Source organism: Mizuhopecten yessoensis, unplaced genomic scaffold, assembly GCF_002113885.1.
Source record: "Mizuhopecten yessoensis strain PY_sf001 unplaced genomic scaffold, ASM211388v2 scaffold716357, whole genome shotgun sequence".
Classification (NCBI taxonomy): domain Eukaryota; kingdom Metazoa; phylum Mollusca; class Bivalvia; order Pectinida; family Pectinidae; genus Mizuhopecten; species Mizuhopecten yessoensis.
Window position 1 is genome coordinate 44,806 of NW_018480076.1, and position 25,401 is coordinate 70,206.

Genomic DNA, 25,401 nt, shown 5'->3' on the forward strand with positions numbered 1-25,401 from the left:
GCAAAAGATAACTTTAAAGATTGTCGACAATAACAATTAATAAGACTTGGGGAATTCACGAAAACGTTTAATAAGTAAAAAAATCCCAAATTAAAAACAATGTATATATGATGGGATTAAAGATCATTGTATGACCCCTTAAAAAAAGGCATGCTCCTGTATGCGTTTCTCTGGTTTTTGTGTTTGTATTAAATTGTAACACAAGTGGCTAAATGGTTAATAACTCCTGAACGATCAATACATAACGTAAGTTATCATCTTACACTGTAATATCTTAATTATTCTGCCTCGGGCAGCGTAGCCTGCACTATCTCATTTACACTGTTATATATGTACGAGTTAATCCCGTTCTGATAGTGTAGTCTGTGCTGTTATCCCGTTCGGTCTATTTCTTTCTGCGGCATTCCGCTCAAACTAATCTGCTTCAGGCATGTATTCTTGTGATGCACATTTTAGAGTTGATAGAATAAAACAAATGATCAAAATATATTTCAAATACATTTTATTCAATAATAAACAAATATAACCAGCTGCATTCCAATAGAGACAGTAACATGTTTAGCACAGGACATTGAACACATTTAGTTAATTCCTGATGTTATGTTTCATTTGTTTCCCAAATATGTTAAAAAAAAATTTAAAAAAAATAAAATGCTATTCCAATACTACTATCAATTTCACTCTTACCGGGCAAAGTCTATTGTCCGGTCAGACTGAACTATCGTCCGCCCCGGAAATATCGCGTGATGATGACATCCGGTCATTGTAGTCACCATCGACATAAACGTTTTGAAAATATCAATTACAAAGTGGCAATGCATCGGCAGAATGTTGGGTATTTTCATTTATTAACAACCATAGATTATTGCACGATAGGCTATGCGCTCGCGTGTATTATTTTCCAACATACCACCTTTCCCACAATGTACCGGTCAACAAGCAAGTCCCGCGACTCGTTTCGTTTGTCGAATGGGAGTACCCGCTTTTAATTTTGTATGTATTTGAAGATATGCTAGCGGACAAATGAAAATATATATTTTACCTCTAGATCTACTTAAAATCTATCAAGCTCATGGTCAGAATGTTCAGCTGAACTTAGCGCGAAGGTTACCTGAAATAGTGTTTGTAAATCTGTCAAATGCTGATTTCATGTGTTGACGGGCGATGTCGATAGTTTGCTGGATTTGATTGATCGAAATATACATCTGGCATGACGTCAGCCAGTGCTTAATGTTTACCGTACGGCGAACAAATGACGACCGAAAATTTAAAACAAAATCCTTCCCAAATATATCTAGGTTAGAAAGACAAAATAGGACAACTGCTCACACGTTCAGAAATGATGAAAAACGCGCAGCCTGTTGTGAAATGAAGACATAAAGGCATCACGTGACAAATGTAAGCGCGCTCAAAAGAACAACCTTATTTAAAGTATAAACTTATATAGGTCACATTGCTTATTAAAGGCGTGTGGGCAGTGAGGTAGACACGAAAAAGACTTTCGTTACATTTTATTTGGTAGAATAGATATAATCAACAAATGTTTGTATACTATGGTGGACTATATAACTTGGGATTTGAAATTTTGGAAAAACAATCAACTCAGCAAGCGGCTTTCTTTAATTATTCTTCCCAGCATTTTCTCACCCTCGTTATATATTCCACCATAAAACTCGCACATACGTTGATTGTTTTTTAAGTAACTAGCGACTTTGAAGAATATGGACTCGGTATATGTGTGCTTCCGACTTTGATAAGAAACTCACTAAAATTAGGTAATGATACACTTATTTCATGCTTGTGTGTGCATTAATCAGAATTTCTTTTTTCAATGGTCTTTGTTCCAACCAAACAAAACCTACTGCCCTCAGCATTTGGCTTCAGGCATTAAATGGTCTATCACACACCTCAGGAAAACATTTCATAATATTAGCTTTACAAGCATTAAATAAGTATAGAGTATTCAATTCAAAATGTACCTGGCATATCTAATACTGAACTGCCATATAACAACAGTCCATAACGCTAATTGATATTCAACCTGAATGTACTTGAGCATAATTTAACTTGTATAACGTAGATACCAAGGCAATTTGAATATATAGCATTGAGAGACAAGAAAATAAAATATATTATACTCATTCGTCGGTAAATTATCATAATTTTTTGTGTACAAAATGAGTGATTAAGAGAACACACATACCACAAGCCATTGTATGACTATAGCATTGCGTGTTAGATGAACACACGTGCGGAATGCCTATAAATTGAACGTCATATTCATATTCATAGTACATCAATTTATGTAAAGTAATATATACAAGTCATTCAAGTTAAGTCATTTTCCTATTGGGTTTTATTTTTATTAACTTTTAAAAAATAAATATTTTTTCTTCGTTTTTCGTCCCATTTTCATCAGGTTTTGCACACAGCTGGAGAACTAATGAGCGTTTTTATTAAAAATATTGTCTTAATTAATTTTGTCTTTAATGTTGAGATAATTATAACTACAAACAATGTACGAGGCACTTTCGACGTTATTTGTATTGACACAATGTTAAAGTTTGCAGTAAAATTGTTTAACCTGATAAGATTACCATGCTTCAAACTCTAAGAAACGGGTGATTATATAAATATTGCCAAGACAAGTGCAAGATGATTTTACTTTCATTAAAATTGGAACATAAAAGTCAGGAAAATTTATTGAAAAAGGTAATTTGATATTGAATTCAATGGGAAAATATTTTAACATGAAAGACTTAAGGCACGTTATTTTAACAGCTACAAAAATGTAGAGATACTATCTAAATTTAAATTTAACTGGGGAACACAATTCAAGCAATAGTATCTTAGTTGTAATTTTAATATTATATTGAGCTATATCGGCTCACATCACGAGCGTTGACCCCTGTAAACATACATTGATTGCGGGTTTCCATATCTCCCACCTTCACCACCATTACCGATGTCATCATACTCCCCCGACCTTGGATAATTCCTATCCCTTTCGCCATAATCCCCGGATGTCGGATAACTCCTGCCCAGGTCATGGTGCCTCGACCCTGTATCAGAAGAGTCCCCATGTGGTCTTTCACTGGTATACTGTTCCATCCTACGGTCCTTGTCGAATCCCATTTTTGGATTTCCCGGCTCTCTGTGATTCCTTCTGTAAGCCTCCTTTTGCCTTTCTCTGTACGCATCACGTTTCGTACATCTGTGATGGGCGTAGTCACAGCACTCAACAAACAGCTGGATCAGTTCAAATATACTGAGTATTGACAGCCCTATCCACAGTCCAAGGGCTCCACCCACGTCCGACGCAAACTGGGCAGTCTGAAAGATAATACATATACTACTGGTGAGTTCGAAAACAATTATCCAGTAATTACTATAAATAGAATGAATAATAAAAATAAAATAAAATTACACTGATTACCATGAAACAAATTTAAGCTCGTGATAAACAGAAATGAAACCTGAGTGAATAAGTTGATATACAAATAGGCTCGAATGGGTTTTTTTCAAAATATTTTTTATAACAAGCCGCTACATCAAAAAAAAGTGATTTGAAAATGGTTTGCCGTTATTCTAGTGTTGAAATCGACGAGACCTCGGAAACATTAACAAACTAATATTGGCACTTGTTGTTATCCTGGTTCTAGGAGACGGAGGGCTAGCTAGAGACGACCTTAGCTGTCACAAGGACGTTTTACATTATACAAACAAACAACAGAGTATATCATATTACGATATAGAAAATTGGCGGAAACCATTTTCACTGTCCAACTCGCGTTTTCACGATCATTAAGTTTCCTTTACTCAGTAGTAACATACCTGTGTGTCACTTATAGGGTTGAATTGCTGTTTCTCAGGACTCTATCCTAAGTATCAGAATAGTATAAATATGTGTCCTGTCATAACGACACATACATGTTAACTAGGACTCATCAGTGTCTACCATAACTAAAATTAGTTCAAGGAGTCCGACAAACCTTTCTGAACGTGACGGAATGTATTACGAAGATTGTGGAGGAAAAGCTTTACTTTCACTACCTTAATTTATCAGCCGGTTATTTTGTGATGGCTTATAAATATTGGCAAAGCGAAAAGAAAGTACTACAACTACCTTTATATACACATATGAATCGTACATGGACATCGTGTCCCTTAAACGTATTTCAAATGTTAAAGGTATTGAATAAGCCGTATCTGTATTATGGATATTTCCCTTTAATTCTCTACCTGCTGACATACGATCTTACCTACATGGGTCAAGTATCAGAACTTCAGATGATAATACCTTTAAATAGATGTATGCCGATGTAAAATAATGTATTTTTGAAATCAACCATTCAGTTATAATATTGAGTCTTTCAAGCTGAAGCCCTGTTTGAATGATGGGATAAATTCTATCCTTTATCGATACTTTTCCGACTATGCCAGTAAAATTAGACATATTCGAGAGAAATATAAAAAGTGCATGAGCGAGATCCACTTAGCATGGAGGACTTTCTGAAAGAGGAAAGTCCATTGTTACTGACTCAAGGCCCCGGTTTCTCAAAGGTGGTTAGTGAAAAAATCAAATTGTAGCCATTTAGGAGCAAGGACATTAAAAGCAAAATAAATCCTCAAAATAAAACAATCTCCTTTGTTTATAGCAGTTGTATTATATAAGACTTTTTTATTTTCTTATTTTCAGATTTGAAATGTTTCTCTAACCACTGGTTAACTCTTGACTGCTGGTTAACCCTAACCACTAGTGAACTCTATCCACTAGCTAACTCTAACCACTGATTTACCCTAGCCAATGGTTAACTCTAACAACTGATTAACCCTAGCCAATGGCTAACTCTAACCACTGATTTACCCTAGCCAATGGTTAACTATAACCACTAATTAATCCTAACCACTGGTTAACCCTAGCCAATAGTTAACTCTAACCACTGACTAACCTTAACCATTGTTTTACCCTAGTCAATGGTTAACTCTACCCACTGACTAACTGTAACCACTGGTTAACTCTAGTCAATGGTCAACTCTAACCACTGGCTAGCCTTAACCACTGGTTAACCATAGTCAATGGTCAACTCTAACCACTGGCTAACCACAACCACTGGTTAACCCTAACCACTCGTTTACTCTAACAACTGGTTACTGTCTATCATTATTTGAACAGAATTTCAGTGAGTAGTGTTCTGGTCATACTCGCATACACATCTTTGACAAAAGCAATTGTACCGATATAGACCTATCCATAAGTGTATCGACCCTTAGATGCAAAATAGTGAAAGCAAAAGAATTAGCTATACGATGTACGTTATATTGATATGTTCAAAATGGAAAGATAAAGAATAACGTATTTGTCTTGAAAATTCGTGTGTGGATGGACAGAGTAAGAGTATATTATACACAAGGAAAAACAGTTACGATAAGCTGGAAAACAAGGTCAATACCTTGATATGAACTTGAAGTGAGAGAACTCCCAAAGAGCCTCAACAAAAGAATCGGCTGCTCCGAAAGGAAAACAATTTTCTGTACCATATATGTTACCGCCCATTATGTTTTACATAAAACCCAGGCACTTATGCAAACCACTGAGGACGCAATAATATGGTAACGACAACATAAGGAATCGAGGAGACGCCCAACAAAGGAAAAAACATCATGGCACACTAATCCAGAGACGAAACCATGTGTTCACCAAGCAACGATTGGTCCGGTCTTCGTTTGTCTTACTCGACCATTACCTTAAATGATCACACTATTTAATTAGCGATATTTATAACATCATAAGTTATTACCTCGATTTCAGGCGTTTCTTCCACCACTTCATAGTTAAGTGATTCATAAAATATATCCAGCTTCAGGAAGTTTAAACTGCAATAAAAACTCTTGAGTTTAGGTACGTATCACTGTATCATTCCAAAGATACGAACTTTTGTACAATATCTGTACCATTTGAAGTACCGTTTATTACGAAAGGGTAAATATGTCATTCAATAGCTTGTTCCATTTAATTACTTCCATTCTTTATAAACTTATTTGTCCACTTAAATTAAATGACACATTATTTTTTTTATTTCATCACAACCCACCTTAATTGGCGTTTGTCCAATGTTTTCAACTTCGCACACTCGGCCGCTAACCGAGGCTTTTCGCAGATGCTTTGTTCGAGAGCTACCTGCAATGCAATTTTAATATAAGTTGCTTGTGGCTACCTATAAAATACGTAAATGAAGGCACAGCAACTTATATATTGAGTGTAAATAATTACAAATACATTGGTATGGTATTTGGTATGGAACGGTAAGGAAAGGTCAGTTCAATTAAAGTATAACTATTAAAACATTGAATTGAGTATATCCAGCTAAACAGTTTCTTAAAATTTGAACTGAATGAGGAATTCAACAGATTTGTAATTCATCCCTATCATTTCACTCTTAATCAGCAGGTCGTACCGGTAAATCCAAGAATTTTCAAACAAAACTATACATAGAGATAATTTTGTTTTGCCATTTTCTAATAAAATATATTCAATACATTAGTAACCTTTTGATAGTGTTTAAGTCGAGCGTTTATGTTTAGTAGCCGCGCACTTAGGCTGTAATAATCATAGGGGATTTATTTTCTAATGAAATTTATATTGTAATTCTCTGCTCGTCGAACGATTTGGTGAGTTGGATAATTTATCTATCGGTTGAATATTCCGTTCACACTCTTCAAAGCTTAACCGAAGTGGAAAGACTGATTCAATTTGAGTAAATATGCTAAACTATCTGGAAGCGAAAAACTTACGGCGTAATCTTCGGAAGGCCATTGACGACTGCTGATAGACTTTACAAAGACTTGCTCGCTATACAGCAGTAAAAAAAAGCAGAAAGGGTGTGTTAGCGTTAACCTCCATAGGGTATGTTTATATCTCTCGGTTTTGGTTTTGTTGTTGAACTTTCTGGTTATTTCTTTCAAAGCCCTCAAAGCCAATATACATTACAGGCATTTACTTTACAATACCTGCCCGATAGAATGCAAGTTATAAACATTTTTGTCCCAGCAAACAAGGAGTCATAGAGGCTGTCTTAGACCCAAAACATGGGGGGGGGGGGGCTGTTTGCTTTTTGTATTATAAAGTGTACCTCTATGTGTCATTCACATAACATTTCATGATAGTTGATCACCTAGTTTTGAAAATAAGTCGGAATAGGGAATGAACAAGGTCAATAACTCTAAGGAAAATGTCGGAACCGAATTAGAATATCAGGTGCAAAACTACATGATGTACCAATGATGCATATACACTTTTGGTGAAGGCGGCTTATAAAGTAAGTAGGAATGGTCAGAAGAAGTTTACCTCAACGAACTAGCAGACACATAGATAAGATGATACATGTATACCCCACTAGGTTTGTTCTGAGGATATAGTTAACAACTCACCCACAGGGTTCATCACACGAGCACGAAATTGCTTTCTGAGCATATTCTTCTTCCACAGTTGCTTGACAAGTCTTTTCTGAAATTCAGATAATGGAAAAAAGAACAAGCAATAATACAAAGAAAACTAGTTGCTGTCTATATATGTTAAACATAAATAATGTATTATTATGTGTGTCCATCTTCAAAAATGCAGGGATTAGTGACAACGATAACAGTATAAAGGATATTAATTAAATTGATTAAATCAATTATTTGATAATGGTGACGATATATTACTGTTGACTGAATATCAGAAAATACTCAGGTGAGTAATCATTATTATACAATATATTGAGATACGTTACCTTCGACAGTTCTGCAGGGACGATTATCTAACAAATTGGCGATTACGAACAGCTCATCTTTGTCCTCGGAAAAGCAAGAACACGCGGAAAGGATAGCATTTTGTTCACAAATCACAAGGCAAGACTGAAATAGAAGTGAAATAGACTTGTGTATTTTAGAACAAACTATACACGAACCTACGTTTCTTTCGGTTTATTTATCCTGAACGCAATGTTGACTTAAGCCTTACTTTTATACTTGCATACTGAAGTTGTGATTTTTATGTAGCTAACGTCAATTGTATTTCGTTTTTGGGTCTCTATGCTTTTTGATGAAAATTTCAACTAAAGCAATTTTTGTCTAAGGAACATCTACTTCAATTCTAGAATGAAATAAATATATTTAACTACTTGAAAGATAAGATTGCTAACGTGATCATTTTGCATACGTTAATAGGCGTAGAATACACTGACATTACGGATCACGTTTTCACGGTAAGTAAGAAGAACTTGCGATATGCATACTTTATACCACCCTTATTCCGAACCTTCTTGTTTCTGTTGTGCCCATCCCTCCCGTCGATTGTTTTTTTCTCATATTCCTTGTGTCTGTTGAATCCACCCTTCACGTCTTCGTTCCACTTCAAATCTCCTTGCATCAGTTGTACTTACCCTCACCACTTTTGTTCCTCCACCACTCTCCTTATGTCTGTTACTAGTGTACCCCCTTTACTGGCTTTGTTCCACTCTATCCTCTTTCTATTTGTAATACCCCTCCCGGCCTAGCTCCTCTCTCACTCTCCTTATGTCTGTTACTAGTGTACCCCCTTTACTGGCTTTGTTCCACTCTATCCTCTTTCTATTTGTAATACCCCTCCCGGCCTAGCTCCTCTCTCACTCTCCTTATGTCTGTTACTAGTGTACCCTTTTTCCCGGCTTTGTTCCACTCTCTCCTCTTTCTATTTGTAATACCCTCCCCGGCCTAGCTCCACTCCTACTCTCCTTATGTCTGTTACTAGTGTACCCTTTTTCCCGGCTTCGTTCCACTCTCTCCTCTTTCTATTTGTAATCCCCTCCCCGGCCTAGCTCCACTCCCACTCTCCTTATGTCTGCTATACCCCCTATCCTGGCTTGGTTCCTCCCTATCCTCTTTCTATTTGTAAGACCCCTCCCGGCCTAGCTGCACTCCCACTCTCCTTATGGCTGTTATACCCCCTTTCCCGGCTTTGTTCCACTCTATCCTCTTTCTAATTGTAATACACCTCCCGCTTTAGCTCCACTCCCACTCTCCTTATGTCTGTTAGAACCCCTTTCCTGGCTTTGTTCCACTCTATCCTCTTTCTATTTGTAATACCCCTCCCGGCCTAGCTGCACTCCCACTCTCCTTATGTCTGTTAGAGCCCCTTTCCTGGCTTGGTTCCACTCTATCCTCTTTCTATTTGTAATCCCCCTCCCGGCCTAGCTCCACTCCCACTCTCCTTATGTGTGTTAAACCCCCTTTCCCGGCTTTGTTCCTCTCTATCCTTTTTTCTATTTGTAATACCCCTCCCCGGCCTAGCTCCCCTCCCACTCTCCTTATGTCTGTTAAACCCCCTTTCCCGGCTTTGTTCCTCTCTATCCTTTTTTCTATTTGTAATACCCCTCCCCGCCCTAGCTCCCCTCCCACTCTCCTTATGTCTGTTAAACCCCCTTTCCCGGCTTTGTTCCACTCTATCCTTTTTTCTATTTGTAATACCCCTCCCCGGCCTAGCTCCACTCCCACTCTATCCTTTTTTCTATTTGTAATCCCCCTCCCCGGCCTAGCTCCACTCCCACTCTATCCTTTTTTCTATTTGTAATACCCCTCCCCGGCCTAGCTCCACTCCCACTCTCCTTATGTCTGTTACTAGTGTACCCCCTTTCGCGGCTTTGTTCCACTCTATCCTCTTTCTTTTTGTAATACCCTCCCCGGCCTAGCTCAACTCCTACTCTCCTTATGTCTGTTACTAGTGTACCCCCTTTCCTGGCTTTGTTCCACTCTATCCCCTTTCTATTTGTAATACCCCTCCCGGCATAGCTCCACTCCCACTCTCCTTATGTCTGTTATACCCCCGTTTCCGGCTTTGTTCCACTCTATCCTGTTTCTATTTGTAATACCCCTCCCGGCCTAGCTCCACCCTTACTCTACTTATGTCTGTTACTAGTGTACCCCTTTCCTGGCTTTGTTCCACTCTATCCTCTTTCTATTTGGAATACCCCTCCCCGGCCTAGCTCCACTCCCTCTCTCCTTATGTCTGTTACTAGTGTTCCCCCTTCCCTGGCTTTGTTCCTCTCTATCCTCTTTCTTTTTGTAATACCCCTCCCCGGCCTAGTTCCACTCCCACTCTCCTTATGTCTGTTACTAGTGTCCCCCTTTCCTGGCTTTGTTCCACTATATCCTCTTTCTTTTTGTAATACCCTCCCCGGCTTAGCTCCTCTCCTACTCTCCTTATGTCTGTTACTAGTTTACCCCCTTTCCCGGCTTTGTTCCACTCTCTAGTGTACCCTTTTTCCCGGCTTTGTTCCACTCTCTCCTCTTTCTATTTGTAATACCCCTCCCCCTTTCTTTTTGTAATACCCCTCCCCGGCCTAGTTCCACTCCACTCCCACTCTCCTTATGTCTGTTTCTAGTGTACCCCCTTTCCCGGCTTTGTTCCACTTTATCCTCTTTCGTTTTGTAATACCCCTCCCCGGCCTAGCCCCACTCCCCCTCTCCTTATGTCTGTTAGAGCCCCTTTCCCGGCTTTGTTCCCCTCTATCCTCTTTCTATTTGTAATACCCCCCCCCGCCCTAGCTCCACTCCAAATCTGCTTATGTCTGTTAACCCCCCTTTCCTAGCTTGGTTCCACTCTATCCCCTTTCTATTTGTAATACTCCTCCCGGCCTAGCTCCTCTCCCACTCTCCTTATGTCTGTTAGACCCCCTTTCCTGGCTTGGTTCCACTCTATCCTCTTTGTATTTGTAATACCCCTCCCCAGCCTAGCTCCACTCCCACTCTCCTTTTGTCTGTTAAACCCCCTTTCCCGGCTTTGTTCCACTCTCTAGTGTACCCTTTTTCCCGGCTTTGTTCCACTCTCTCCTCTTTCTATTTGTAATACCCCTCCCCCTTTCTTTTTGTAATACCCCTCCCCGGCCTAGTTCCACTCCCACTCTCCTTTTGTCTGTTACACCCCCTTTCCCCGCTTTGTTCCACTCTATCCTCTTTCTATTCCTTATGTCTGTTACTAGTGTACCCCCTTTCGCGGCTTTGTTCCACTCTATCCTCTTTCTATTCCTTATGTCTGTTACTAGTGTACCCCTTTCCTGGCTTTGTTCCACTCTATCCTCTTTCTTTTTGTATTACCCTCCCCGGCTTAGCTCCACTCCCAATCTGCTTATGTCTGTTAAACCCCCTTTCCTAGCTTGGTTCCCCTCTATCCTCTTTCTATTTGTAATCCCCCTCCCGGCCTAGTTCCACTCCCACTCTCCTTATGTCTGTTACTAGTGTTCCCCCTTCCCTGGCTTTGTTCCTCTCTATCCTCTTTCTATTTGTAATCCCCCTCCCGGCCTAGCTCCACTCCTACTCTACTTATGTCTGTTACTAGTGTACCCCCTTTCCTGACTTTGTTCCACTCTATCCTCTTTCTATTTGGAATACCCCTCCCCGGCCTAGCTCCACTACCACTCTCCTTATGTCTGTTAAACCCCCTTTCCTACTCTCCTTATGTCTGTTAAACGCCCTTTCCCGGCTTTGTTCCACTCTAGCCCCTTTCTATTTGTAATACCCCTCCCGGCCTAGCTGCACTCCCCCTCTCCTTATGCCTGTTATACCCCCTTTCCTGGCTTGGTTCCAATCTATCCTCTTTCTATTTGTAATACCCTCCCCGGCCTAGCTCCACTCCTACTCTACTTATGTCTGTTACTAGTGTACCCCCTTTCGCGGCTTTGTTCCACTCTATCCTCTTTCTATTTGTAATGCCCCTCCCCGGCCTACCTCCACTCCCACTCCCCTTATGTCTGTTACTAGTGTACCCTTTTTCCCGGCTTTGTTCCACTCTCTCCTCTTTCTATTTGTAATACCCCTCCCTGGCCTAGCTCCACTCCCACTCTCCTAATGTCTGTTAAACCCCCTTTCCCGGCTTTGTTCCACTCTATCCTCTTTCTATTTGTAATACCCCTCCCCGCCCTAGCTCCACTCCAAATCTGCTTATGTCTGTTAAACCCCCTTTCCTAGCTTGGTTCCACTCTATCCTCTTTCTATTTGTAATACCCCTCCCCGACCTAGCTCCACTCCCACTCTCCTTATGTCTGTTAGAGGCCCTTTCCCGGCTTTGTTCCACTCTATCCCCTTTCTATTTGTAATACTCCTCCCGGCCTAGCTCCTCTCCCCCTCTCCTTATGTCTGTTACTAGTGTATCCCCTTTCCCGGCTTTGTTCCACTCTATCCTCTTTCTATTTGTAATACCCCGCCCCGCCCTAGCTCCACTCCAAATCTGCTTATGTCTGTTAAACCCCCTTTCCTAGCTTGGTTCCACTCTATCCTCTTTCTATTTGTAATACCCCTCCCGGCCTAGCTCCACTCCTACTCTCCTTATGTCTGTTATACCCCTTTCCCGGCTTTGTTCCACTCTATCCCCTTTCTATTTGTAATACTCCTCCCGGCCTAGCTCCTCTCCCACTCTCCTTATGTCTGTTACTAGTGTATCCCCTTTCCCGGCTTTGTTCCACTCTATCCTCTTTCTATTTGTAATACCCCTCCCCGGCCTAGTTCCACTCCCACTCTCCTTATGTCTGTTAGAGCCCATTTCCCGGCTTTGTTCCACTTTATCCTCTTTGAATTTGTAATACCCCTCCCCGGCCTAGCCCCACTCCCACTCTCCTTATGTCTGTTAGAGCCCCTTTCCCGGCTTTGTTCCACTCTATCCTCTTTCTATTTGTAATACCCCTCCCGGCCTAGCTCCACTCCCACTCTCCTTATGTCTGTTATACCCCCTTTCCTGGCTTGGTTCCACTCTATCCTCTTTCTATTTGTAATACCCCTCCCTGGCCTAGCTCCACTCCCACTCTCCTTATGTCTGTTAGAGCCCCTTTCCCGGCTTTGTTCCACTCTATCCTCTTTCTATTTGTAATACCCCTCCCCGCCCTAGCTCCACTCCCACTCTGCATATGTCTGTTAAACCCCCTTTCCTGGCTTGGTTCCACTCTATCCTTTTTCAATTTGTAATACCCCTCCCCGCCCTAGCTCCACTCCCACTCTGCTTATGTCTGTTATACCCCCTTTCCTGGCTTGGTTCCACTCTATCCTCTTTGTATTTGTAATACCCCTCCCCAGCCTAGCTCCACTCCCACTCTCCTTATGTCTGTTACTAGTGTACCCCCTTTCCCGGCTTTGTTCCACTCTATCCTCTTTCTATTTGCAATACCCCTCCCCGGCCTAGCTCCACTCCCACTCTCCTTATGTCTGTTCCTAGTGTACCCCCTTTCCCGGCTTTGTTCCACTCTATCCTCTTTCTATTTGCAATACCCCTCCCCGGCCTAGCTCCACTCCCACTCTTCTTATGTCTGTTATACCCCCTTTCCCGGCTTGGTTCCACTCTATCCTCTTTCTATTTGTAATACCCTTCCCCGGCCTAGCTTCACTCCCACTCTCCTTTTGTCTGTTAAACCCCCTTGCCCGGCTTTGTTCCACTCTATCCTCTTTCTATTTGTAATTCCCCTCCCCGGCCTAGCTCCACTCCCACTCTCCTTATGTCTGTTACACCCCCTTTCCTGGCTTGGTTCCACTCTATCCTCTTTGTATTTGTAATACCCCTCCCCCCTTATGTCTGTTACTAGTGTACCCCCTTTCCCGGCTTTGTTCCACTCTATCCTCTTTCTATTTGTAATTCCCCTCCCCGGCCTAGTTCCACTCTATCCTCTTTCTATTTGTAATACCCTTCCCCGGCCTAGCTCCACTCCCACTCTCCTTTTGTCTGTTAAACCCCCTTTCCCGGCTTTGTTCCACTCTATCCTCTTTCTATTTGTAATCCCCTTCCCCGGCCTAGCTCCACTCCCACTCTCTTTATGTCTGTTAAACCCCCTTTCCTCGCTTTGTTCCACTCTATCCTCTTTCTATTATACCCCTTTCCCGGCTTTGTTCCACTCTATCCTCTTTCTATTTGTAATTCCCCTCCCCGGCCTAGCTCCACTCCCACTCTCCTTTTGTCTGTTAAACCCACTTTCCCGGCTTTGTTCCACTCTATGCTCTTTCTATTTGTAATACCCCTCCCCGGCCTAGTTCCACTCCCACTCTCCTTATGTCTGTTAGAGCCCCTTTTCCTTTCTTGGTTCCACTCTATCCTCTTTGTATTTGTAATACCCCTCCCCGCCCTAGCTCCACTCCCACTCTCTTAATGTCTGTTGTATTAAGTGTTCTCGCTGAAGTGTCACTTCCATCCTTATTAAATTTGCTGTATCCACGACCGACCCTACTTCTGACACCACTCTCCATCTAAATAACATGTGTTTCTAAACCAGTCTCATTCTGCTTCCAATGCCATTTTACCTATGTCTATTGTACAGTATCCTTCCTCTCTCATTTCTATTCATTGCCACTCTTCTCCTAAGTGTCTTAACCTCATTTTTTCCCACCTAACATATGTGTTTTCTTTAAATTGTCCTCTGTTTATCATCTACAGACCTATATAACTTTCCCTGGAGGGGCTCTCGCATTTGCCTTGGTCTACCTTCTAAGGCCGGAGTCTCTACCCCTATAGGATATGGGCTGTGTCCTGCTTTGCCTGTCCATAGGAACACATAGGGAGTGTAACACAGGCAGTTCTCTGTAGAGATTCCACATCTTACTTTAATTCATACCATCATTATCAAACTTCAGCCCTGTATGCTCTCCTCATCCTTATTCCACTTCTATTCATGCTGTTTGTGTTTGTTGCAAACACACCCCTTACCCACCCTACTTCTCCTTTGAAAAACATCTACACCCACCTGTGAGTACATAGAAGACAATATTTTACCTGTCGGTTGTAAGTCTGGTTGTACATTGCCTTGAAATCCGCACCTAAATTACATTTCCCGTAGGGAGTTGGTTGACGAGTTATATCCACCTAAATTAAAATATGATATCATACCATCGTGTTTAAGATAGTAAATGACTGTTTTAACAATAGATTTAGAAACGATTTCTTTTCATCAATAACATTATTAGTATAGTATAGATATTGATTCAATTCATATACGAATGTATTGCATTTGGATGACAATATTGTGATCGGCAAAATGATTATAATACAAAATGAACAGAACCTACCAATTTTAGACCGATTGATGTTTCAAAAGATGTAGATGCGTAAAAGCCGTTATCTGCAGGAAAGGGAATTGTGTCTTTCTGGTGAACGGTGATCCTTGCGCCGTAACCCTGTGTTATTCCATGTATATATTCCTCATTCTGCATATACAGGATCACAGACAGACCTGTAAACATCACACACCATAGCGTAAATAAACATAGATCCTTTAAAAAAATCCATTTTGATGAGATTAATGAAACAAGTCTTAGATAGTTCTTTTTTATCCTTTATTTGTTTATTTATTTTTGTTTTTTATTTTTTTACTTTTTGATTGTTTCGTTTCTTGAAAATTGAACTAATTGACGAGTTTCATGAATCTCATATGGAAATTGAAGCGAATTTAAGATAATTTTATAACATAATAAAAACTGTTTGTAAATATGATGAAGCAAAAGCTTTTCCAGATATTTCCTTTAGTCCAAAATTCCGCCATCTTGGTTTCATATTTATTGTTTCTTTTGTGCCTTTTAACGACATTTAATTATCATTCGAAAACATCACAATGGGTAATATTTCATGCGTTTATGCGCAAAATATTAAATGCATGTATTCACTGAATAATATGGTAATTATGTAATAAATATATCATGATGGTTTTTTTAAGCTAACAGCAGTAACACGTAGCAAATTTCTCCTAGAAAAGTTTCCATCTAAAACGAGCTAATATACCACATAAAATAACTACTGCGATAACAAGTTAGACTTTTCTGTGATTATGCATTAAGTAAGACTTTTCTGTGGTGATGTGACAAGTTAGGCGTTTCTTTGATGATGTGACAAGTAAGGCGTTTCTGTGATGATATGACAAGTTAGACTTTTCTGTGATGATGCACCAAGTCAGGCGTTTCCGTGATGGTGCACCAAGTTAGGCGTTTTTTTGATGATGTGACAAGTTGCACGTGTCTGTGGTGATGCACCAAGTCAGGCGTTTCTGTGATGGTGCACCAAGTTAGGCGATTTGTTGATGATGTGACAAGTTACACGTTTCTGTTGTGATGCACCAAGTCAGGCGTTTCTTTGATGATGCACCAAGTCAGGCGTTTCTTTGATGATGCACCAAGTTAGGCGTTTCTGTGATGATCCACCAAGTTAGGCGTTTCTGTGATGATATGACAAATAAGGCGTTTCTGTGGTGATGTGACAAGTAAGGCGATTCTGTGATGAACTGACAAGCTAGACGTTTCTGAGGTGATGTAACAAGTTAGACGTTTCTGTGATGATATGACAAGTAAGACGTTTCTGTGGTGATATGACAGGTTAAACGTGTCTGTGGTGATGTAACAAGTAATGTGTTTCTGTGGTGATGTGACAAGTTAGACGTTTCTTTGGTGATGTAACAAGTTAGACGTTTCTTTGGTCATGTAACAAGTGAGACGTTTCTGTGGTGATGTAACAAGTTACGTCTCTGTGGTGATATAACAAGTTAGACGTTTTTGTGGTGATGTAACAAGTTAGACGTTTCTGTGGTGATGTAACAAGATAGACGTTTCTTTGGTGATGTAACAAGTTAGACGTTACTGCAGTAATGTAACAAGTTCGACGTTTTGTGATGATTTGACAAGTTAGACGTTTTTGTGATGATTTGACAAGTTAGACGGATTTTTTGTGATTTAACAACAACTGGTTTATACTTATGACCACGTGATAAAGCTAGATGTTTTTATGAGTATAAATAGATATTTATGTTATTATGTGACAAAATAGTCATTTTGTGTTGTGACATGAAAAAAATCAATGACATGAGACAACGACAAATTTTGCAATGAAACAAGTTGATATATATGTATTATTGCGACAAACTAGACATGTTATCAGGTAATGATAATGTTACAACTGTTAATCTCCGAATCTGTTAACGTAAGGAATGTGTTTGTTTTTAATATGTCAGTGGCTGACATATGAACAGCCTTAAATTGTTTTAAACTCAGTTGTGTCCGGTGTGACCCTAACCGTATTCTGGACCAGGACTAGTGGCAACGAAGTTTTCGGCCTCGAGTGTGAAGCAGTTGCCATATTCGGCAGTTTGGTACCGTGTGAAGTTCCTGAAATGAGATACAAACACAGACAATAAAAATCGTTATCAATGTAAATTATAATTAACACAACAAAATCGAACATAGGGTCAGATGGGAAACATTGATAAGTCGTCTTTTGCTGTCGTAATTATATGATGTAATACTACAGTGAATAAACGACAAATACAGCAAATACAACGCAACAGGTTGTGTCCCCCGTCCTGGACATACCGTTCGTTTAAGTAGTAGTTTCTATTCCCTTTTTAATATTCAGCATTAGGGAACTGGCAACAACTTATTTACTCGTTGTCAGTAAAATGGGACCGGGCGGGATACCGGTTGCTTGCCTTCGGCATGGAATTTCAGTAAGGTAACACTCTAAAGTCGGCATCAGATCCGCGCTTTAAAAGTAGCAATTATATCTTTGCAGTTGTAGCATAGAAATATGTTATACTGCAACTGCAAGAAGGGAATAAACTTAATTAACAAGATGATTGCTGTCAATCGAGTCCGCAAGACAAGCGGAATATATTGTATCCAAAGCAATAATTTTCTTTCATATTCACTGATACACATTTTACAAGCGTAATTTGGCGGCATTACTTTGATATTTTACAACCTTTCTTTATAGTCAAAAGAAATGTGCCATAATGCAAACTCACGAGGAGGAACAATCTCGACCGTCAAATGCACAGGAAAGCAGCATGTCGGAAAGGAGGTGTCCAGACTGGAATCGTTTTGATCTAAAATTGGAAAAAAAAGGCATATTGATATTGATATATTAAATATATCCAAAACCCCAATTAGCATAATATAATGTCATATTAAAACTCTCAGTTTAAAATATGCCATGTATATAAAATCAAGGAATAATAATATCTCTGCAAAATTTTACGTCATCTGTGTATGAAATAAATTTTAAAACGTAAAAACTGCAAAATAACCTGGTTATTGAAAAAAGAATGCCTCATTGTCGCCTTCGGTTGATACAAATCCAACCCAAATAAGCCTGGCATTTTAAGACGTCTTGCAAACAAGAGAGTTTTTTGTGTACTTTGTTTGCGTACTTTGTTTGCATAATTCGTTTGTGAACTTTGTTTGTGTACTTTGTGTGTGTACTTTGTTTGTGAACTTTGTTTGTGTTTTTTGATCGTGTACTTTGTTTGTGAACTTTGTGTGTGAACTTTGTTTGTGTTCTTTGATCGTGTCCTTTGTTTGCGAACTTTGTTTTGTTTGTGTACATTGCTTGTGTACTTTGTGAACTTTGTTTTTGAACTTTGTTTGTACTTTGTTTGTGAACTTTATTTGGTTATTTTTTTGTGAACTTTTAACCTGTCACTTAAACTCAAATACCACTTCATTTTACAAAGAGGGATAGATCATTGTTGTATTGAGGAACATTAAGTCCGTTATTTTGTGTTTGTGACAGTAGTACAACGAATTTCTTCAGAACACATTCCTTACCTCGTGTTATCCATGTAGAGACTCTGAAAAATTGAACTTATTTGTTTTAATTTATTTTTAGGTGGTTTGTTGCTATTAGATGGTAGGTCGATTGACTCTTCGTATCCACTTGAATTCACTCCCGTGATTCCACCTGAAAATCGTTTTTTTCTTCGACCGTTCTGTAAGAAAGAAAAAAAGTTTTTCACAGCGACTAACTAGAAAGGGCAAATGTGTCATAAAAACTTCATGAAATATCAGGTATAACGCATGGAAGTGTTCTACTTGTGCGACTGTTCCAAGATTAAGTAGAAATGAGAGATTGTACATGAAAGGTTTTTGTAAGTGGGAAATATGCAGAAAGTTGATAGGATGGTTGTTAACAACTTAATGCTGACAAAATCGAAACATACATATAGTTGTATAGTATACAAGACAATGAAGAAACGGCGTCAATTTCTTCAAATCATATTATCTCCCCGAGAACCTGACTAAATGATTAAAAAATGATGAATGAATAAATGGGTATATAAATAAAGAGTAACTGAAAAATGAATCAATTAATAAATATAAACAAATAGATTTAAATAGATATATAGATAAATAATTAAATATATTTTAAAATAATAAATTAATAAATAAATAAATGACAAATAAGGTAAATGTTTAAAAGTTACAGTTCGAAACTAGAACTGTATTTATTGAGATTCAAAACAGGAAACAGAAATTGTGAACTTGTAAATTATTGAATATTTCAAAAATAATTTTAACGACGGTTATGTTGCTTTGAACATTCGAGATCAGAAATATACGTTTACTTACGTTAGGTGTAATAGCTTGGTCTATCTGAGTCACAAACTGCTGCAGCCTGTTATCCATAAGACTAAGTCCTGACCTCTTCAGTGCATTGCTGTTACAGATAGTGATGGCAGGCATTTCTAGGTTACTGAAACCTAGTGACAGTTTAGTGAGCACTGGCCATGCGAAGAACTGATCAAAAAGAAAGTATAGATGGAAGATCATTCCTCCTATGGCTCCGAGTAACAGAATCACCCACACGATTTTGGCACCAAGAAGTCTGGCACTGTTTATGTACCCTATTCCCTGAAGAGAAGTCTTTTCCGAGAATCTTTCACACAATCGTCGGAACGACTTCCGTTTCCCTGTCGAATCCAGGGACGCATTGCTTCCGTCCATGTTCATTCTCTTCACCTGTAAGAACAAAATCAATGTTAGCTGTGCACATTCTTATAGCTGCAATACATACATCGAACCATAAATTATCGATGTTATTGTTTCTGCAGTATAAAACCAATATCATATCACATTGTAACATAGCGTATCTGTGTTAAATATACGTAGTACAAAACACATTTTGTGTTTACTGTATACTACTAGTGTAATAATATATCGTACCAAACATTATTTGTTTCTACTGTATAACACCAGCGTTATATCGTACCAAACATAATTTGATTTTACTGTATAATACCTCCGACATACTACATCGTACCAAACATTCTAATCAATAAACAATAGATTCTAATCTAACATCAGTTAGAGTGTGATACTATATCGTGCAAAACATATTTGTTTTTATTGTATAATACCCGTGTTATATCATATCGTACCAAACATTGTTTGTTTTTATTGTATAATACCCGTGCTCTATCATATCGTACCAAACATTGTTTGTTTCTAGTGTATAGTAACTTTACATAAATCGTAAATGCCTTCTTTAGAACCTACTACAACATCATTCTGCCTATTCATGTAGGCTACATTTACGTAGCGTGTTTATCATCAGTTTACGCTATCGATCCAGGTAATATATGACCTTCTATAATGTGTTTTACGCTAATGGCTATCGTTCCCGGTTATTGACGACGTTCTATGTCATATCACAACTACGGTATATTAATGATAGCATGCATCATACTTCAATCCATTAGCAAAGAGTATAACTTTATTTGACGTACAATTTACTATCCACCTGAAAAACAACCTGATGGGTTGGTCAGGAAAAATCTATTTTCATAACGATTTCTGCGTTATGTAAACATTGAAGGTCGTTCAATCAAATCGATTGTTTAAGCGGTGTGACCGTGTTGACTTTGCTAAAGGATACGTGCTTGATTTTACACCAATACAAGTAATTGTTGTCTGATGTCTAGGTGTTTCCGATCAATATATTCAGCCCGGTCACTGTGTTAAACGTCAAAACAATTATCAGTATATAATGTTTTTAATATTCGTAGTGGTTGTCATTACATTATTGTTATAGTAAATATTCCCAATGAAGAACCAAGTGTCAGCATTCTAAAACATTAATTACCGAGACGTTCCCTAGGTTACGGAAAAGATATAATTCACATCAGATAACCGTTGGTGCCGAGACGTCCCCTACTTCACAAACAGGTAATACACCGTCACATTGTTCATTCATACACTAGACGGCATCTTATAGTATTTTTCACTTGTCAAAGGTATATTTTCACTATTCGTCGGCATACTCCTATTTTATCAAACGGATATATTCCAAATTGTCATAATAGCATTCCAGTTGATCGTACTCGTAATTCCTCTTATCATTCTCATATCTCCACCAGTCAAGAAGCATATATAGATTTTTCGCACGCATATAACCACGAGTCGAAAATTATTTTATTCATATGTTCTTACACTTGTATTTGTGCTCCTGAGACTACTCGAGACTGTAGATAAATGAGGCTCAATTTTAAAACTTGACATACATAAATTCATATTTAAGGTGATATACTGTTATATCTTGGGGTTTTTTCCCCTGAAACAACACTTACTGAGAAATATACTTGTAAGTGAATGCAAACTTCCCCCTAAATTCGCTGATTTTGTTATATGTGCTTGGTAGACCTGGATATACTGGGCATGACATGTGTTTAACAGACCGTGATATGTTCAATAAAAAATCTGATCGACAGACATCGAACATGAATTGACCTCTGACAAAACCGTAGGCCTCATTTATTATGTATGTAACTTAGTGTGTGAAAGTTCATTGAATAGCATAGTTATTTTGGGGAGCTTAAGTTATTCCCCCTAAACATTTGAGCTGTTTGAACTTTTATCCCATTCCAGAACTTGTATTAATGACCTAGATTGACCATGTTGAATATAGTCCTCTCTTTACAGTTCAAACTGTGCTAATTTTATCAATGTTCATAATCTAACCCGGGAATGATAAACGTCATGTGTGTTTTTATAATGATTATATATATAGCCTGTTTTAAAATTGATATAGCATTCATTGAAGTCATTAAAAAGAACTAATAACCTGTTCGTCACATTTCTTTTAAGACAACAGACAAAATAGATTTGTGTATGTTGTTATCAATCATTTCATGTCGTTTACCCTTAGTATAAAAATCCCCATAAAAGACCAGGAGCTATATTGTGAATAAATCTACATACCAACGACCTAATTATAGTTGTTTTTATTAGAATGTGTAAAAGGAAAACACTTACAAGTAGTTTCAGTAGTATATCAATCTGCCCTCTGATATTCCGAGAGGTACTTCCCTAAATGTATGACAGTGGAGAAAAGAAAACGTTGATTACAAGAGCCGAATACGTTTGTAGACGATATATTTATTTCCATGGTCAAGCAATGATCTATTATGACAACTGTGATGATGTATTTTATGCTTCAGATTTTCTACTTGAACATCATTGATGAGGACAGTTAATTTTGTCAACATTTTATTGGAGAAGGGCCAACTAATATGGCATTTGTATTGTCTATGCATAATGCGCAACATATTTTAAGCTGGTAATGTTGCTATTTTTTCATAACTTTCCGGCTGTTTGTGTCACTGTGACCTCAGTATGGATATACAACGGTAAATGTTTAGCAGCTGGGGATAAATAATAACATTCTGAAAAGCATTTATGACTCTAGGCTTGACCTAAGTGGAATGTGACTGACTGACTGAGCGGTAAAGAGTCACTTTGAAAACGGTCTTTAATATAACTTATAGAAAATTCAGGGCGTCTGTTGAGCAACTGTAAAATTATTCTAGTTTTCTAATATGTTATTTTCATTTGTTATTCAAATGTTATACACCAGACATACTTTCAATATTGATTTCATCACTCCATTCATCTAAACAATTATTGTCTAAAATAATGAAATTAGTTTTAAAATGATAAAAACGTGTTTTTCTAGTCTTCTTTTCTTTAGCAGATACAACAGTTACAACCGAGATCAGTATATATCCTAGCATGCCCCTTTTCCTCTTGTTTCAAAAATGAATGCTACATGTATATGCGTTTTTTTTACAAATATTAGGAAATATTTTTTGTATAAATGCTAGATTTATAAATGAACTCAGATAATGTGGCATTGTATAACATAAAGTAGTTTGATATACACACGTTATACGGACAGGTTATATGAAGTTAACATATTTATCTAAGTTACACGACTAGAAGTGTCGTAAGTAAGATACTATAACAATATGTAACCAGCACTTAACTATGATATGTGTGTTTTTTTCATGGTTGCAACCATCTAAGTTCAGTCCGGAATGCCTCTTCACAGCTAGGACAGGGCAATTAAGTGTCGCCTGTCCTAGGTACGAACATAAGATAATCTGTCATTTTGTAACGGTAAGTTTGGTTGAAAAAAACCTGTTATAATGTCGATGGACTATTCTTACTAGGATAGCCAACCTTAATGTCTTATTAAAGACTAGATTAAAGTTACTGTGCATTCTTTCAATAACTTGAATCAAGATAAAATATATCCAAAATGCATGTCTGTGTTCTCATATTTAGTTGTGTCTGTAAATATGACTCGTAATGGGATGGTAATCAAGAGTGCCAATACCGTCATTTTGGGAGCTTGTTGAACCACAAAAATTACTAATTACTGTAGCATCTGTAACATTTTATCATATGTTTAGAAGAAAATTATCAATATTTGCATAATAATGTATACTCATTTGAGCTGTGGTAATGTTACTCCAATTTTGGCATACGGTATCTATTACCAAATTCTAAGTGTACAATCACCTGTGTGTGTAATGTTCATCTTTCAAGATACAAGATGGTCGACTCTCCTCGGGGAGTTTTTAGTCCCAAAAGTTTGCTGTGATCTCGATTGTTGCCACAGTTGGTTTAAACTTTGTTTTATTCAAATTTTGTTTGACAATACATCGAAATACAAATGATACATTTTATAGAACAGAAAAGGAAACAAAAACAAGTTTCATGACACTTATGAAAATTTGTTACCTGCTTAATAATCAACTTGTCAACGCTAGCTACAGGAATGAAGTAATATGTACAACAGAACAAATACGGGAAATTTGAGGAGTGGCAAGGTTCATCATATACACACTTTACAAATTATTTGATTTGAAATTAACTAGTACTCCTCTATTTTTTAAATTCATAAATCAATGGGTTTTACGGTGCGTAAAACCCGTTCAGTTATGAATTTAAAAAATAGAGTTTTTTTGACTGTTAAACAGTAGTTTAGACAATTTGGTTGTCCAACAATTTAGCCTGAAGTATCACTGACGAGCCCTTGAAGAACGTTAGAGCTTTATATGATGCAGTGTAATTAGTTTTAGCATACTGTATCTATAACTATTTTTTTAAAGATGTAATCACCTGTTCGTGTGCTACTTGCATCTTTCTTGTATCGCAGATTACATTTTTTAAAACTTGGATGACGTTTGTAATAGCAATAACTTTATACGCTTTCTACATCATGCAGTCTAGAAATACAATCGTGATCAGATGTAGTAACATTTGCATTTTGCTAATATAATAGTAAACAACAGCAAAACAACTTTGGGCCCGTATTCGTGAAACCGTTATCATGCTCAAGCTTGGGTTCTGTGCTAAAACTAACTTTCTTGTACATACCTCGCTTAAATCATGTCAAACGATCAGTGAATATTGATTTGTCTAATTCATATATAACGGAACACAAATTCCATGTTTGAGTTTCATGAATACGGGTCTTGATGTGCCTGGCATGTAAAACGCTATATTTATATTTGAACTCAAAAGAATACCTCTGTTCAGACTACACTTTGACAAATAGCAGGTCTCATTTCTTTGTCCTATGAGCATGTTGTAAAAGTAAGTAAAATCGCTTGTGTATGTCCCGGTTTACATACCGTATAGGGTTAGCTCTACATCACGACACCTGTGTAATTATATTCGCCACATAACGTCGTCGATTTGGGTCATAACCTTACTCCCAATACTGATTCTCTTACTGGAGTGATACATGTCGTATCGGTTACTATTCTGGCTTAGGATGTTCTATTTTAAGCAGAAACTGAGATACGTTTTAAAACTGGTTTGTAAACAAAAGAAAGACAAAAACTGACATAAAAACAAAACAAAACAAAAGCAGACAAACCATTATCGCGTCATTGATGATTAATAAGACAACCCCACCTGTACGGAGTCATAACTGTTAACACCGTTACTGTGCACATAGGTTTGTGTACATGTTTAGAAGGCTATATCAGGATATTATTATTTACCTTCTCACACACTGATATAAGCTGTAAATATTTCGCCTTGTACATGTCTATTATTCACAAGCATTCATTAAGAATGAAATGTAATATTTATCAAGAAAACGAAATCGAGTTGAACAGTAAATAAATTAGAGACACATAATTGACATTGAGTATTAATCGGTAAATACTCACCCTTGTAAGAATGACGTGTTTGTTGTGTTATCGTCAATCATGTGTTTCTATCACTTACATGTGGATGTTATGAACTCCATGCCGTGACGACATGTGAACGACGATGACTGCACACTGTATGTACGGTACA

General features: G+C 38.1%; 1 protein-coding gene across 1 annotated transcript; it reads right to left on the minus strand.

Annotated features, from left to right (window-relative positions):
- Positions 1–510: 510 nt before the first annotated feature.
- On the minus strand, positions 511–25,401 carry LOC110443678 (degenerin deg-1-like). The gene is made up of 13 exons (XM_021488046.1): positions 25,272–25,401; positions 19,378–19,767; positions 18,577–18,737; positions 17,775–17,855; positions 17,048–17,139; positions 15,058–15,221; positions 14,765–14,854; positions 7,776–7,899; positions 7,432–7,507; positions 6,796–6,853; positions 6,096–6,181; positions 5,802–5,877; positions 511–3,333 (listed from the first exon to the last, which is right to left on the minus strand). Exons 2-13 carry the CDS (start codon positions 19,756–19,758, stop codon positions 2,893–2,895), a joined length of 1,830 nt encoding a protein of 609 aa, XP_021343721.1. The 5' UTR covers positions 19,759–19,767; positions 25,272–25,401; the 3' UTR covers positions 511–2,892.